This window comes from Thalassophryne amazonica, chromosome 13 (genome assembly GCF_902500255.1).
Source record: "Thalassophryne amazonica chromosome 13, fThaAma1.1, whole genome shotgun sequence".
NCBI classification, from domain to species: domain Eukaryota; kingdom Metazoa; phylum Chordata; class Actinopteri; order Batrachoidiformes; family Batrachoididae; genus Thalassophryne; species Thalassophryne amazonica.
The window spans coordinates 12,969,835-12,987,305 of NC_047115.1; the positions used below are offsets into that span (position 1 = coordinate 12,969,835).

General features: G+C 38.5%; 1 protein-coding gene across 1 annotated transcript in view; it reads left to right on the plus strand.

The window, feature by feature from the left end:
* The first annotated feature begins 3,727 nt into the window (after positions 1-3,727).
* chrna1 (cholinergic receptor, nicotinic, alpha 1 (muscle)) overlaps positions 3,728-17,471 on the plus strand; it is a 39,815-nt gene continuing 26,071 nt past the window's right edge. Inside the window, exon 1 of the mRNA XM_034185353.1 lies at positions 3,728-3,949. Coding sequence (XP_034041244.1) covers positions 3,898-3,949 — 52 coding nt within the window. The 5' untranslated portion in view covers positions 3,728-3,897. The remainder of the gene's footprint in view (positions 3,950-17,471) is intronic.

Here is a 17,471-nt window from a genome sequence, read left to right on the forward strand (position 1 = left end):
TTCCAATGAAGTTGAGACATTGTGTAAAATGTAAATAAAAACAGAAGACAATGATTTGCAAATCCCCTTCAGCCTATATTCAATTGAATACATCACAAAGACAAGATATTTAATGTTCAAACTGATAAACTTTATTGTTTATATTTTGAAATGGATGCCTGCGACACATTTCAAAAAAGCTGGGACAGTGGTATGTTTACCGCTGTGTTACATCACCTTTCCTTCTAACAACACTCAGTATGCGTTTGGGAACTGAGGACACTAATTGTTGAAGCTTTGTAGGTGGAATTCTTTCCCATTCTTGCTTGATGTACGACTTCAGTTGTTCAACAGTTCGGGGTCTCCGTTGTCATATTTTGTGCTTCATAATGTGCCACACATTTTCAATGGGCAACAGGTCTGGACTGCAGGCAGGTCAGTCTAGTACCTGCACTCTTTTACTATGAAGCCACGCTGTTGTAACATGTGCAGAATGTGTCTTGGCATTGTCTTGCTGAAATAAGCAGGGACGTCCCTGAAAAAGACGTTGCTTGGATGGCAGCATGTGTTGCTCCAAAACCTGGATGTACCTTTCATCATTGATGGTGCCATCACAGATGTGTAAGTTGTCCATGCCATGGGCACTAACACACACCCATACCATCACAGATGCTGGCTTTTGAAATTTGCGCTGGTAACAGTCTGGATGGTCTTTTTCCTCTTTTGTCCAGAGGACACAACGTCCATGATTTCCAAAAACAATTTGAAACGTGGACTCATCAGACCACAGCACACTTTTCCATTTTGTGTCTGTCCATTTCAAATGAGCTCGGGCCCAGAGAAGGCGGCGGCGTTTCTGGATGTTGTTGATGTATGGATTTCACTTTGCATGGTAGAATTTTAACTTGCACTTGTAGATGTAGCGATGAACTGTATTAACTGACAATGGTTTTCTGAAGTGTTCCTGAGCCCACGTGATAAGATCCTTTGCACAATGAAGTTGGGTTTTAATGCAGTGCCGCCTGAGGGATCGAAGGTCACGGGCATTCAATGTTGGTTTTCGGTCTTGCCGCTTACGTGTAGAAAGTTCTCCAGATTCTCTGAATCTTCTGATTATATTATGGACTGTAGATGATGAAATTCCTAAATTCCTTGACATTGAACATTGAGAAACATTGTTCTTAAACTGTTGGACTATTTTTCACACAGTTGTTCACAAAGTGGAGATCCTCGCCCCATCTTTGCTTGTGAATGGCTAAGCCTTTTGGAGATGCTCCTTTTATACCCAATCATGACTCTCACCTGTTTCCAATTAGGTGTTCTTTGAACATTCATCAACATTCCCAGTCTTTTGATGCCCCGTCCCAACTTTTTTTGAAATGTGTTGCAGGCATCCGATTCAAAATGAGCAAATATTTACACAAAAACAATAAAGTTTATCAGTTTGAACATTAAATATCTTGTGTTTGTGGTGTATTCAATTGAATATAGGTTGAAGAGGATTTGCAAATCATTGTATTCTGTTTTTAATTTACATTTTACGCAAAGTCCCAACTTCATTGGAATTGGGGTTGTATGACTTAAATCTTTAAAAACCCAGAGACCTGTAACAGAAGAATGAAAATCCAAGTTCTGAAGGCCCTGCTCCTTCTTGTCTCATTGTATTGTTGTCAGACGGGTGATAACCACACAACTTAATGTCCTTGGTACTTGGTCTCTTCAAAAGATCCTTAGGAACTGGTGGAGTGATGATGCATCAGTCAAGCAATTACTGATAGAGACTCAGATGAGAAGCACCACAGACCTGACTCAATTAAAATTAAAAGAAAAATCACACCATGTCCACATCACAGGATGTGGATTTGGTGAAACGTGCTTTCTGTAAGTCAGATTTTGAAAAATAATCTTCTTCATATGGGATCATTTGGTCTTTCTCTGCAACATTAGATGAACTGTTTCTCCACAAAGAGAGAGACAGCAACAATTGAGACAACTTGTGATGGACGTGCACCAGTGCATGCTCCTAGACAAGATTTGTACTGATAACTAGACCATGGATCAGGATAGAATCAAGCAGCAGGATCACAGCAACTGAAGCTTTAATTTTGAAAATATGCATAAACACGTGTCGTTCTTCCTGTTGGTTGGGTTCAGTTTAGCAATTTGTGGAGTTGGAGGCTTCTGAAGCTGAATCCTGAGGACTCAGTTCATGTGGAGCAGATTGGTCCGCTGTGCAGGAAGTCATCTGACAGCAGGATTTTCAAACAGAAGGACAGAAAAAACAACAGCTTTGGTAAAATCTTTGAGAGCGATCGAATGGCATCACACAAAATGACACGGTCAATGCTTACACCACGAAAAGTAGCAGAAATGTTTGGGGAGGATCCTGTTTATAAACTTGCTATTTAGCATGATTTTTTTTAATGTGTTAATCAAACAAAACATTTTGTTAAAAATACATTTTTACTAGCGATGTATTTAGAAGTCTACTAGAACAGTAGTTGAGCAAAAATTCTGTATGAATTAGGCTGAATGCTGATATATTACTCTATCAATAACATAATTTAGTCTTGCAGTGTAATAAAATTTTATAATTGCATGCCTAAAAATAACAGTCACACGGGGTGTGCAGCCAGTGCATTCTGAGTAGAGGTGGGCGGATCGATCCTAATATCGATACCAACGCTGGTATTGATATTGAACGATCCTCATGTAAAAAGATCGATACTCAAGCTTTTTCCTCTCCCACACGCACTGACTGCTGTGCACGCAGATTCATCAAAGTCTACTCTCTGTCTGTAAGAGCAGCGCTGCGCTGTGTCACACAACACGGAGCAGCACACCCTCCCCCTTTGGTCTTTTGTCGTCGCGCCGTCATGCAGCTCAGCAGCACCAGCCAACAACCATGCAGGTAGGCTCAGCCTGGCCCGCCCACTCAGCGCTCTCCTTAAGTCAGTCCTCTACCTCAAGAGATTTTAAGTTCTGTTGATTGATATTTTTTTAAACAAAAATGTTGATTGTGATAATAAAGCATTTTGTTGTCATGTACAATGTTTGGCGAAATTCTATCCTAGGTCTTTTGGATCATTTGGATCTATGAAGCTTAAATATGAAAAAAATATCGGTATTGATATCGGTGAATAAATTTAGCATTATTTCATCAGAAACGACAGAGGAAGCGATCAGAGCGCCACAGCTACACGAGCTGCTAGCGCATCAGTCATTTCAAAGTGTATCACCTTGTTTCTGCTTAAAACTGCCTTTAGAATAGAATAATTTAAGAGGTTTTACCTTTAACATCTGATTATTAATAGTCCCACGTGTGTGTGTGTGTGTGTGTGTGTGTGTGTGTGTGTGTGTGTGTGTGTGTGTGTGTGTGTGTGTGTGTGTGTGTGTGTGTGTGTGTGTGTGAGAGAGAGAACATGCTGGTCATTCCATCAGTGAGTGGCATCAGCTGTGCTCCTGTCTTCCTATGCACCTGTCTCACTGTCCCGACTCTGTGTCTGTCTGTCTTTCTGTCTCTTTGATACCAGACCCTGAGCTAGATTCGTTCACGTAACACAAACATGCCATTCACTCATCTTCAACCGCTTATCCGGGACCGGGTCGCGGGAACATTCCATTCATGCGTGACAAATGATGACAGTGGTGATTTGTGTCTGTCCACCATGCACGCGGACGCTCCCAGCTGTCTGTTGTCGAGTGAGGGAGGTGGACAGTTTGACATGAGACACCAGACACTTGTTGACCAGCTGGTCCACTAACCCTTTACCACTTTAAATCCACAGTGCCAGCCCTGCCTTTAGCACACGTAGTCTGTGTAAAGACAGCTAATCTGTTAGCTTGTCAGCCGCTAACTCGCTAACACAGTATTAAATGGATGTTGTATTTGTAGTTAAAAGCTTTTTTTAAGGAAATATGAGCCTTCCTAAGGTCCAGATCCTGCTAGCGTGGGTCCTTGTAGCTGTCGGTGAGTCTACTTGTGTCACTGTGCTTGTATGTGTGAAATGTTAACCGGCTAATTATATGGTTACGTTTTGGAGCTCGGAGGACTTTCTAAGTGTTGGAAACACTCAGATTTCTTGGAACAAATACACTTTACAAACTAACAACTGACTGACTTTACAGCTGCAGTTAAAGATTAAACTTGACAACCACTCAAAACCAATTTTCAAATCCAGTTTTTTTAGTAACATCTTTTATCTTTAAGCCCAAACATCTTTAAAATAAATAAATAAATAAAAAGAAGTACCCTAACCAATGTCTTGGTATTGAACATTATAAAACCTATTAAAACTACTTTTATGTTAGAGTCAGTCTACAATAGTTTAATACAAATTTTAAAACAAATTTTTAGAATGGTTTTATAATCTGAACCAAATCATGTATGCCCAGTAGAAAAACAGATTATTTAAATGTGTCCAATTTAAAGCATTTTGCATTTTGGTTATAATCTGTTTAAGCATTTTTTTTAAAAATATTTAATCTATCCAGTTTAAGCCATTTTGCATTAGCTCTGAGTTGTTTTATAATCCATTTAAAAGTATTTTCAGCCATTTTAAGTGCTTTGAAAATATGTTTAATCCATTTTGCAACTGTTCAAAATCTGTCAAGCCAGTTAATGTACAAAAAATAAATAAGGAAGAGAATATATCCTTAGATTTTAGGATTTCTATGTGGTTAAATGCCTTTTTTTCTGGATATGTCATTCTAAAATATTGTAATTTATCAAAACCGTTTGTGATCAAAGATGAATTAATAGTTTCAGCTGTACTCCCTGCAGAATGTTGTGGGATGTGAAGCGGCTCTACTCTGAAACTGGAGACCGGCTCCTGAAACACAATCCAGGGAGAAGGCTGAAGAAATGGTTGAAATTATTGTCATAAGTAAGGGTGCAACTAATTGTTTGTTTGGTTGTTCAAGTGATTAATCTATGGATTATTTTAGATTTAATCAACAAATCTGTCATTTTGTGATTAGTGGAGAAATCATTTGGATCACTTCTCATTACACATGGAATATCTGTTTCGGACATAGCATTTCTGTGATGAAATACAATGAAGTGTCTTTCCAAGTTTCCAAGTCCAAGTTAAGGAGCTTCTTGAAAAGATGAATGGCTTCAGAGTGAAATACAATCTGTGGCGTCACATACAGGAAGTGGCGAGTGGGTTTGAGGAACATAATGACACATGACAAATGTTAAAATATCAAATAATTGTGCATTTTATGGTGAAATCACCAAATTTTGTGCACACATTGTTTGATAATACCATATTTTCTGGAGTAGAAGTCACACTTATAAAAACTGCTTCTTGAACTGGAAAACCCCATATGTAAATCACACAGAAATATAAGTTGCACCATTTTTCTGTATTATAAGATCTTTAACTTGGGATTTGTGTATTTTTGTAGTGTACTTTTTATACTGGCAATTATTCTTTAATTATTAGAGTTTATGTAGTTTCATGCTTTGACACCTGGGAAAGTCCAACGTAAATAGTCATTATAAATATTATTATTGTTATTATTATTATTAACAACAAATGTGTGATATTTCAGAATATATTTCACACCAGAGTATAACTCACAGAGTCCCCTAACTAGTAAAAAAAAAAAAAAAAGCCCACGATTTATACTCCGGAAAATATCATTTAAAAAAATTAAATATATTGTCAAACGCTATTCGCTTATTTTTTTATCTATGTAATTGTGTTTGGAATGGATTCAGCATGTATATAATTAATTTGTGTCTGTTTGACATATAATAATAAAACCAGCATTCTGAAGATATTCCAGAACTGCATGGTGACCATCTTGGATTTTGCTATTTTGCATCAGGAAGGGCATTCAGTGTAAAACTTGGGCCAAATCAACATGCAGATTCACCTCAGATCGCTGTGGTGACCCAAGTGAGACAAAGGGAGGAAAACCAAAGAGACTTACTATTGTCCTTCTGGGAAAATGCAAGTTTGGCATGTTATCTAACGGCTGAGTGGATCCTTGTCATTTGATTGGTGCTTTGTATGTCATGCGATATGGATTATTCATCCCATTTGTGTTGCATTTGTTGCAGTTTGGTTCCATTTACCGTGGAAATTTGGTTCCATACATTTTGTACTATTGCATGCTGCAACCACCGCCCACTAGTGGGGACAGCGTTTAGCTAAACATGGCAGAGTTTGTTTTGTTGAGGGACGACGATCTGAAGGAGCTAATTGATGATGCTAATTCTTCTCACACACACACAAACCAACAACAAATCCATTACGCTGTAAACCATCTGGAGCTGTTAGGATGAAGAGGATGAAGTTAGGATGAAGAGTTGGACTAATTTCTGATGTGATTTTTCACTGGATTGAAGTCTTTTTCTTTTCTTTTTTTTTGGAAATACACAAAGTCAGTGCACGGCATCATGGACTACATCGTCAGAATTATTTTTGAACTGTCTAACTGTTTTTCCAGTTGACTGAGAACAATTTAGGACTCCTATTTAAAGTTTGTGTTGGACTGTTGACGTCAAAGGACCAGTGAAGCACATCAAAATGTAAGTCCCTTTTCTGTTGTTTATAAATTTAAAAGTATCAAATGACAAGGATTTATTTTAGCCATTATATAAAACAAATAACAAATGTTTTTACATACTTTCCATGAAACCAATATTTAATTTGGTGAAAACTGGAATGTACGAAGATGAGATATCAGCAAAGCTATCAAATGAGTGGCTTCAGGACAACTCTGTGAAAGTCCTTGAGTGGTCCAGACCTGAATCTGATTGAGCATTTCTGGAGAGATCTGAAAATGTCTGTTCACCGACGCTCCCCATCCAACCTGATGGAGCTTGTGAGGTGCTGCAAAGAGGAATGAGCAAAACTGCCAAAAGATAGGTGCGCCAAGCTTGTGGCATCATATTCAAGAAGACTTGAGGCTGTAATTGGTGCCAAAGGTACAGCAACAAAGTATTGATCAAAGGGTGTGAATACTTATGTACAGGTTGTTCATGTTGTCATTATGGGGTGTTGTAAGTGGAATTTTGAGTGAAAAAAAATTAATTTACTCTTTTTTGGAACAAGGCTGTAACAAAATGTGGAAAAAAAATGAAGCGCTGTGAATACATTCTGGATGCACTGTATATCAGACAATGTCTGTGCAAAATTTAGTATCTTCACCACAAAATGTGCAATTGTAGAAAGATTTTACACCTGCCATGGTATGTGGAGTTACCCAAAACTTTAGTAATTTCAATTTGAGACTGTGTCCAACTCTTTTCTGATCCTCCCCAGTTGGGTGTCATTAAAGTTCCCCGTTTGCTATAAATTCTTAATTTGGACCTGTGGCTTTTGTAGAACCATAACTTGGCTTTGAAGTTGATCATATCGTTTCGGTTGGGTGATTCCACATGCTTGGATATTTGCATACCTGAAGGAATATCTCATGACTAAAACGACCTGAACACTTGAATTTTAAATTCAACCTGTTCTTTTCTGTGTACGTCGCTTAATGTGTTAGAATTTGTCCTTGAGGAAGAGAGAAAGAGCTACTTCAGCTTTACTGGTGTTCCTCATGGAATTCACAATCCACACCGTTACTGGATCTGATGCTCTTTTCTCCACAGAAATTTATAATCGGCGTACGAGTCGAGTGTCGGCTCAAGGACGCAAAACTAGACTGCTTATGCACATATTCCCTGCTGGGGATTAAACTTGTGACCTCATGGTTATAGCGCCACGTTCCACGACAAATCGAATACCAAGAAGGAGCTTGTAGGTCAGACTCTCAAACAGACTTTTAGGGTAATTATTGGGTGAGCAATTTATGTGTGGGCTTCCCTATTAATACGGGACCAAAAGTAATTGGACGTTTGGTCGCTGAGCTGTTTTTCGTCCAGCTGAGTGTTATTCCCTCGTTAATTTATTAACAAGTCAGCAGATAAAAGGTCTAGAGTTATCACTTAGAATCAGAATCAGAATCAGAAGAAGTTTATTGCCTTTGCCAGTGAACAGGATTCACAGACTAGGAATTTGCTTCGGTACAATGGTGCAACATTAAGAAGAGATAAAATGCTAGGATAAAATATATGTGTCAAAATAAGATAAAATATAAGATTAAAAAAAAAGAAATATGAAATATGAAAGGCTGTGTGCAACAGAAAAACAGAGAAACGGAAAAATAGTGCAGTGGGAGGAGTGCAATTAAAAACCAAAGTACACTGTCTAAAGTGACCCGTGATAAAATGATAAAGTGACAGAGTTAAGGTTAAGGTGACTGAGTTATGAGGTGTTCATGAGTCTAACGGCAGAGGGGAAGAAACTGTTCTTATGGCGGGAGGTTCTGGTCCGGATGGACCGTAGCCCCCTGCCCGAGGGGAGTGGTTTAAACAGACCGTGTGCAGGGTGAGAAGGGTCAGCTGTGATCCAACCTGCTCGGCCCAGAGTCCTGGAGACAATATTGAGTTGGGGGGGGGGGGGGGGGGGGTCTGGGGGACCAAATTGGGGGACCAAAATTGCACATTTTCTAGAAAAAAGAAATTTTATTTCGGCCTAAACACTAGGGCTGCAACTAACAATTATTTTACTAATCAGTTCATCGGTCGATTATTTTTTTGATTAATATGGGTTTTTTTTACTTACATGTGAGTTTTGCCATTATTTCTTTAAGTGAGTTATTATTAAAAGGCCTTTAACAGGCAACATCAACGTTTGACCTTGTAACAAAGTTATGTTATATTCTCATCAAAAACATACCTGTGTTTTGTTTTATTTTGCACATACATACATCACCGACACACCACAAACAGATTTCTATCAGGTTTCACCCGATTATGAGTATTTTTAGATGCCTACAGCAACTATCTCAACCACTGACAACGTATTACAGCAAGAGTCCACGAAATTATTTTAAAGGCCTGACTAAAGTGTAATATGTGATCATTAAAAACATATTTTCATGAAGAAAGACACAAATGTGCAGTTTACTGCATTTTATTTTTTTCTTGTGTAAAAACAGCTTAGATGTGGTTTGACCAAAACAAATTGTCATTAAACTTAATAAAACAGGGATGAAGTGGAGGTTTAAGAGTCAGTAGGTGTTCACAGGAAACAGTTATTACCTCTGCCAAGGAGGTTATGTTTTCGGTCGTGTTTGTTTGTTTGTCTGTCTGTTTGTCAGCAGGATAACTCAAAAAGTTTTGAACGGATTTTGATGAAATTTTGTGGAGTGGTTGGAAATGACAAGAGGAACAAGTAATTAAATTTTAGTGGTGATCCGGTTCACTATCTGGATACCGATGCTAACGCATTAGCATGTCTATGGCATTTTCAATGTTAAAAGTTAGCATTAAGCACTTGCAGCTGTTATCACGTTCGGGTGCATTTGTTTTCAAATTGTAATATTACTTACATTTAATTTTGTTTATATATTAATAATCTAATGATTATTATATACAATTTTAGAGAAAGAGACAGAAGAAATAGATCACTGTGCCAAGGAGGGAATCTCTTTAGGGTCAGTGACCCTATGGCCTTGTTTAGAGAAGTGTTTCATAAATGTTAAAAAATTCATATATTTGCAGTTTAGTTGAATAATAAATTGAATTGTGTGTCTTATTTGTTTTTGTCTATAAGCACATGCAGTATCAATATCAGTGCTCAGATGACAGTAGCTTCTGAGAAAGGTGCAAGTTGCAATAAACTGTGATGCCAAGCGCTAAGGATACATGCTATCCAGTTACAGCAGATGAAACTTTTTTACTACTGAGCAAACATCATTGTTAGAATTTTTTAGGTTCAATGATTCCACGGCATGTAGATGTTATGGCGTCAGTGACCCCATGGCCTTGGCGGAGGTTTGCGCTCTCCGAGTGCTTCTAGTTTCTATATTTATTTATGTTCATTGTTAGTTGGTTTAAGCTTTTCTGTTTTCTTTTATCAGATTCTTTTTGTCCATTTCTCTAAAACTGTATTGTGGCATTATTAGTTATTATTACTATTATTGTTGTTTCTATTATTAGTATTATTATTATTGATATATAAATAAAAACAAATGAATAAAATATTACAATTTGTAATACATTTGACTCTTTTACAACAACAAACGCTGAGCCATGAATTATTATACAGAAAACAAATGTGCTGACAGCTGCAACAGCTTAATGCTAACTTTAAAATAGAAAACGCCATAGACATGCTAATGCGTTAGCATCTGTCCCGTTTTTAAGTTATAAAATACATCTATCAACTGTTTCAGAAGACCATAACAGGTCAGATTAACATAAAAAGGTAAATATTACTCACAGACATATGCTCTTTGGGGTTTTAGTGGGGAAAAATTAAGATTAAGCGAATAAAACACTGAATCAACAAAGCACCAGTTTGAAGCACTGCTTAGATCTGCGAATCACTGCTTCGATTGGTTCAAGGTTCAAAGCAAAGCCGCTCTGCAGAAATGGTTGATTTATATGGAAGAAACTAAACATTCGCGGTAAAACAAAGTTATTTAACAACTAACTGATGACTAAATTAGTTGACAACTATTTTAATAATCAATTAAATCAATTAGTTGTTTCAGCACTACTAAACACCTCCTCTTTCTGGGATGTGTGTGTGTGTGTGTGTGTGTGTGTGTGTGTGTGTGTGTGTGTGTGTGTGTGTGTGTGTGTGTGTGTGTGTGTGTGTGTGTGTGTGTGTGTGTGTGTGTGTGTGGCAGCGTGCGGGCCTGGACTAAACCATTGTACAACTGTGCAGGGTTGGGAAGGGTCCTCAGAGATCTTTCAATATTATTGTTAGAGCAAAATTATGTTTTGCAACATTTATACATTCATTCTAATTACATTCTTTTACAACATGAATTGTATAGACATTAATAACATGCAACACAAAAATGTATTTAATGCCAGTTTTTTGTGCACCCCCCCCCCCCCCCCCCCCCCCGCTCTGGGCCCTGGGTACATAGTACCCTTTACCACCCCAGTCCGACGCCCCTGTACAGCGCGTCCAGAAAGTGTTCACAGTGCTTCACTTTTTTCATATTTTGTTATGTTTACAGCCATTTTATTCCAAAATGGATTAAATTAATTTCCCCCCTCAAAGTTCTACTCACAACACTCCATAATGACAACATGAAAAAGTATTTTGGAAATTTTTGCAAATTTCTCACAAATAAAAAACTAAGAAATCATATGCACATAAGTGTGTTCACACCCTTTGCTCAATACATTGTTGATGCAACTTTGGCACCAATTACAGCCTCAAGTCTTCTTGAATATGATGCCACAAGCTTAGTGCACCTATTCAAGGATGATGGAGACCACTGTGCTCATTGGGACCTTCAAAGCAGCAGAAATGTTTCTTTACCCTTCCATAGATTTGTGCCTCGAGACAATCCTGTCTTGGAGGTCTACAGTCAGTTCCTCTGACTTCATACTTGGTTTGTGCTCTCACATGTAATGTCAATTGTGGGACCTTATATGTAGACAGGTGTGTGCCTTTCCAAATTATGTCCAATCAACTGAATTTACCCCAGGCGGACTCCAGTTAAGATGTAGAAACATCTCAAGGATGATCAGTGAAAAAAGGATGAACCTGAGCTCAGTTTTTGGCTCCATGGCAAAGGCTGTGAATACTTATGTACCCATGGTTTCTTACTTTTTATTTTTTAATAAATTTCCAAAAATTTCAAACATTGTCATTATGAGGTGTTGTGTGTAGAATTTTTAGGAAAAAAAATGAATTTCATCCATTTTGGAATAAGGCTATAACATAACAAAATGTGGAAAAAGTGAAGCGCTGTGAATACTTTCCAGATGCAGCATACGTGAGGTGATCAACTTGATTTAACCCTATGGTAGAGCTGATTTACGGCAACGCAATATGGAATGGAACCTAACAGTATGTGCTTACTGCAGAGTAAATTTAACTCTGCATAATTAGTGTGTGTCAATGTTGATGTTAAATTACACCCAGAGTCAGCACATTCTGCATGCCCACATTCCAATTTGTGTTAACTCAACTGTACCATAGTGTTAAATTATCATTGTATCAAACTTGATTGCCCACATTCCAAATTGTGTTAAGTCAACTCTACCATAGTGTTAAATTTTTATCAGTTAAATCAGCTCTATCGTATTGTCAAAACAACTCCATTGATGGTGATGCATGTGATTTAACACTGTGACTTTTAATTTAACACTTTGGTAAAATTGACTTACAGCAATGCATTTCAGAATGGGAGCATACAGTATGCCCTTACTGCAGAGTAAATTTAACTCTGCAAAATTACTGTGTGGCAATCTTGATGTTATATTACACCCCAAGTAAGGACATACTGTATGATCCCATTCCGAATGGTGTTTAATAAACTCTACTACATTTGATAGAGTTTATTTAACAGTATGACAGAGTTGAATTACAATCTGGAATGCTAGTATACAGTTTGGACTAGGTGCAGTGTAAATTTAACCCTCCAAACTACTGTGCAGCAGACCTGATCTCAGATTCTATCCTGGATGGAGTACAACACTGTACAGTAGTGTTCAGAATAATAGTAGTGCTATGTGACTAAAAAGATTAATCCAGGTTTTGAGTATATTTCTTATTGTTACATGGGAAACAAGGTACCAGTAGACTCAATAGATTCTCACAAATCCAACAAGACCAAGCATTCATGATATGCACACTCTTAAGGCTATGAAATTGGGCTATTAGTAAAAAAAAAAGTAGAAAAGGGGGTGTTCACAATAATAGTAGGATCTGCTGTTGACGCTACAAACTCAAAACTATTATGTTCAAACTGCTTTTTTAGCAATCCTGTGAATCACTAAACTAGTATTTAGTTGTATAACCACAGTTTTTAATGATTTCTTCACATCTGCGAGGCATTAATTTTGTTGGTTTGGAACCAAGATTTTGCTGGTTTACTAGTGTGCTTGGGGTCATTGTCTTGTTGAAACACCCATTTCAAGGGCATGTCCTCTTCAGCATAAGGCAACATGACCTCTTCAAGTATGTTGACATATCCAAACTGATCCATGATACCTGGTATGCGATATATAGGCCCAACACCATAGTAGGAGAAACATGCCCATATCATGATGCTTTCACCACCATGCTTCACTGTCTTCACTGTGAACTGTGGCTTTAATTCAGAGTTTGGGGGTCGTCTCACAAACTGTCTGCTTGGACCCAAAAAGAACAATTTTACTCTCATCAGTCCACAAAATATGCCTCCATTTCTCTTTAGGCCAGTTGATGTGTTCTTTGGCAAATTGTAACCTCTTCTGCACATGTCTTTTATTTAACAGAGGGGCTTTGCGGGGAATTCTTGCAAATAAATTAGCTTCACATAGGCGTCTTCTAACTGTCACAGCACTTACAGGTAACTCCAGACTGTCTTTGATCATCCTGGAGCTGATCAATGGGTGAGCCTTTCCCATTCTGGTTATTCTTCTATCCATTTTGATGGTTGTTTTCCATTTTCTTCCACGCGTCTCTGTTTTTTTTTTTTTTTTTTTTTTGTCCATTTTAAAGCATTGGAGATCATTGCAGATGAACAGCCTATAATTTTTTGCACCTGCATATAAGTTTTCCCCTCTCCAATCAACTTTTTAATCAAACTACGCTGTTCTTCTGAACAATTTCTTGAACGTCCCATTTTCCTCAGGCTTTCAAAGAGAAAAGCATGTTCAACAGGTGCTGGCTTCATCCATAAATAGGGGACACCTGATTCACACCTGTTTGTTCCACAAAATTGACAAACTCACTGACTGAATACCACACTACTATTATTGTGAACACCCCCTTTTCTACTTTTTTTTTTACTAATAGCCCAATTTCATAGCCTTAAGAGTGTGCATATCATGAATGCTTGGTCTTGTTGGATTTGTGAGAATCTACTGAATCTACTGGTACCTTGTTTCCCATGTAACAATAAGAAATATACTCAAAACCTGGATTAATCTTTTTAGTCACATAGCACTGCTATTATTCTGAACACTACTGTATATTCCCATTCCAAATGGTATTAACTGAACTCTATCAGAGTGTTAAATCAAGTTGATCAGCTTTAATACAGTTCATTTATCCCATGACAGTAGAGCAGGTAGCTGAATGGATCACATACAGTGACTTGCAAAAGTATTCAGCCCCTTGGTATTTCATGCATTTTAATTTGTTTATGGCATTTCAAATACAAAAAGTAGATCAAGGTTCTCAATATAAAAATTTCTAAAATGATCTCGTTAGACTAAAAATGAAAGTAAATCTGTACAACTTGATGTAAATTAATTAAAAATATAAAAGCCAAGATGATGCGTTGCATAAGTAATCAGCCCCTTTGATATAATACCTGTAAATAATCAGTTTAATTGCCAGTTTTCTTCAGACAAGTCAGGGGATGGATACATGAACATTTCCAAGTCACTGAATATGTCTTGGACTTTATTTACATCAGTTATGAAGAAACACAAACAGTATGGCACTCTATGGTAAATCTGTGTGGAGTTGACAGTACTCAAAAACTGAGTGACTGTGCAAGGAGAAGAGTGAGGAAAGCCACCAAGACACCCAGACAACCCAGACGTTGTTACAGGCTTCTGTGGCTGTGATTGGAGATATTGTGCATGGTGCATGTTTTGCATTTAGTGTTCCCAGTTATACAGCTTCATGATGAAGTGGTACACAGTCACTCAGTTTTTGAGAACTGTCTACTCCACACAAATTTACCATAGAGTGCCATACTGTTTGTGTTTCTTCATAACTGATGTAAATAAAGTCCAAGACATATTCAGTGACTTGGAAATGTTCATGTATCCATCCCCTGACTTGTTTGAAGAAAACTGGCAAGTAAACTGATTATTTACAGGTATTATACCAAAGGGGCTGATTACTTATGCAACCCATCGTCTTGGCTTTTATATTTTTAATTAATTTACATCAAGTTGTACAGATTTACTTTCAGTTTGAGTCTAAGGAAGATCATTTTAGAAACTTATATTGAGAAGCGTGATCTATGTTTTGCATTTGAAATGCCATAAACAAATTAAAATGCATGAAATCCAAGGGGCTGAATACTTTTGCAAGCCACTGTAGCTGACCTGCCAATATCTAGACCTGGGTTCAAAACCTGCTCATGCTATCTGTCTGTGTCCTTGGACAAGACAGTCTATTTACATGCTCTCATTCCACGCAGCTGTAATTGGGTTCTGGCTTTGGCTGGGGAAGTAACCTGCGTCAGACTGGCATCCCGTCCAGGGTGAGTCATAGACTTGCATCCGCTTGACACTATGGAATCCAGAGATAAGCACTGGCACCAAAGGTCCTCGTCGTGTATATAGGACTTACTTCTTCTTCTGTCCTATTATAGACTTGATTTAATACTCTGATAGAGTCCATTTAACACTGGAATGTGACCATACGTGCTCATTGGACAGTCAATTTACATAACGCTGCAAAATCTACAGTGCAGAAGGCACAAAGATTCATGTCTAAATTTGACATTTTTGACATTAAATGTGAAAACATTACAGACTTGAATTTAATTCATTAACATATGAATACACACATAGACACTTTCCCCACATTGCAGTTCAGACATTTTATACTGTGTTGCAATTCAGGATGATGCGGAGCTACCCACTGAGAGTGGGCAGTGATCGACAGTTCCAAGTGGCTCCTCTGTCCCGCCTCTCATGTATTTTGGTAAGATCAAAGACGGCTCGCAGGACAAGAGATCGTGAAGAGATAAAGTGACGGATGGAAATGGATATGATTGTCAACTCTGTGCACACATTTTCCCCCCGTCTGGACCCTTGTGATAAATCCCTGCTGAAGCCCACAAAATAAACCAAACAGTCACAAACCACCCCGTGTGTGTGTGTGTGTGTGTGTGTGTGTGTGTGTGTGTGTGTGTGTGTGTGTGTGTGTGTGTGTGTGTGTGTGTGTGTGTGTGTGTGTGTGTGTGTGTGTGTGTGTGTGTCAGTGTAATTGTGCACAACTTTGTCCGTGTGTGTGTGTGTGTGTGTGTGTGTGTGTGTGTGTGTGTGTGTGTGTGTGTGTGTGTGTGTGTGTGTGTGTGTGTGTGTGTGTGTGTGTGTGTGTGTGTGTGTGTGTGCTGGGCTGTTGCTGACTAAATGAAACTGGAGCCCAGAATGCTGGGCCCAGGCTCAGAGCAAACAGCCAACAGATTCCAGAAATAACATGCAGAGGATGTAAGTGTGTCACAGCCTGGTAAGCAGCACTGTTCTAATCTGCTGGGTCACATTTAAAAAATAATTTCAACCATGTTTTATTGCCATTACTGGAATAAAGGCAGGTAGAACCACTGATAAGGAGAAAAGGTGTTCAGGAAAGTGGAAGGTACAGAGGGATCAAGTTAATGTGAGAAGAAACCACGGTAGGCCGTTTTATGTCAGGTAGAAGAACAGCTGGCACAGTGGTCACTGAGAAGAGGAAGAACAGAAAAGCTTGTTTATGATATTTAATGATCTGGTCCAGGGTTTGGATGAATGTAGAATTCAAATTGTGGAATGTAAACAATAATAAAACTATAATTTTATTATTCTTAGTTAATTCTTGGTTTCATTTTTATTTTAATTTTGGGCTTCCTCAGGAGGGTGGCTGGTGTCTCCCTTAGAGATCGGGTGAGAAGTTCGGTCATCCGTGGGGAGCTCGGAGTAGAGTCACTGCTCCTTCTCGTTGAAAGGAGCCAGCTGAGGTGGTTCAGGCATCTGGTAAGGATGCCTCCTGGCGCCTCCCTAGAGAGGTGTTCCAGGCATGTCCATCTGGGAGGAGACCCCAGGGAAGACCCAGGACTAGGTGGAGAGATTATATCTCCACACTGGCCTGGGAACGCTTCGGGATCCCCCAGTCAGAGGTGGTCAATGTGGCATGGGAAAGGGAAGTCCGGGGTCCCCTGCTGGAGCTGTTGCCCCCGCAACCCGAACCCGGAAAAGTGGTTGAAGATGAGTATGAGTATCAATGTTGATAAATGATCTAATTATGGAACACCATTTAAATATGATTGGTTTATGTAGAACCTGGCTGAAACCTGCTGCTGTCCTCCCCTGTGATAACAATACATGTGAATGCGGATTCTAAGAAAAGTAAATGTCTAGTGTTTACCTATTAATATTAGCAACAGTTTGGACATCATCACAACAGCAGCCTGAACTCAAGGTTCTTGAAATAGGGGTTCATTAAGATTCCCCTTAGCCATGGACAACCCATTCTTTAGTTTTTGCCAAGAATCCTAGAGTCCTAGATAGTAAATATTAACAATTACTTTACTACACGCATTAACAGGACCAGGCCATAGTGCCCACAGGCATTAAGATGCTAAATGCTATTGCAAGTAGGTAGGGTATGTACAGCATTAACGAAGTAAAGGTATTATATGTGGTCGTCCTGCTGATGTAATCATGTGATGTGCCATTGTGGCTGCTTTTGCAATTCAAACACCAGATTTTTTTGCTCACATTGGTCAACACTCTACCAGGTCAACCA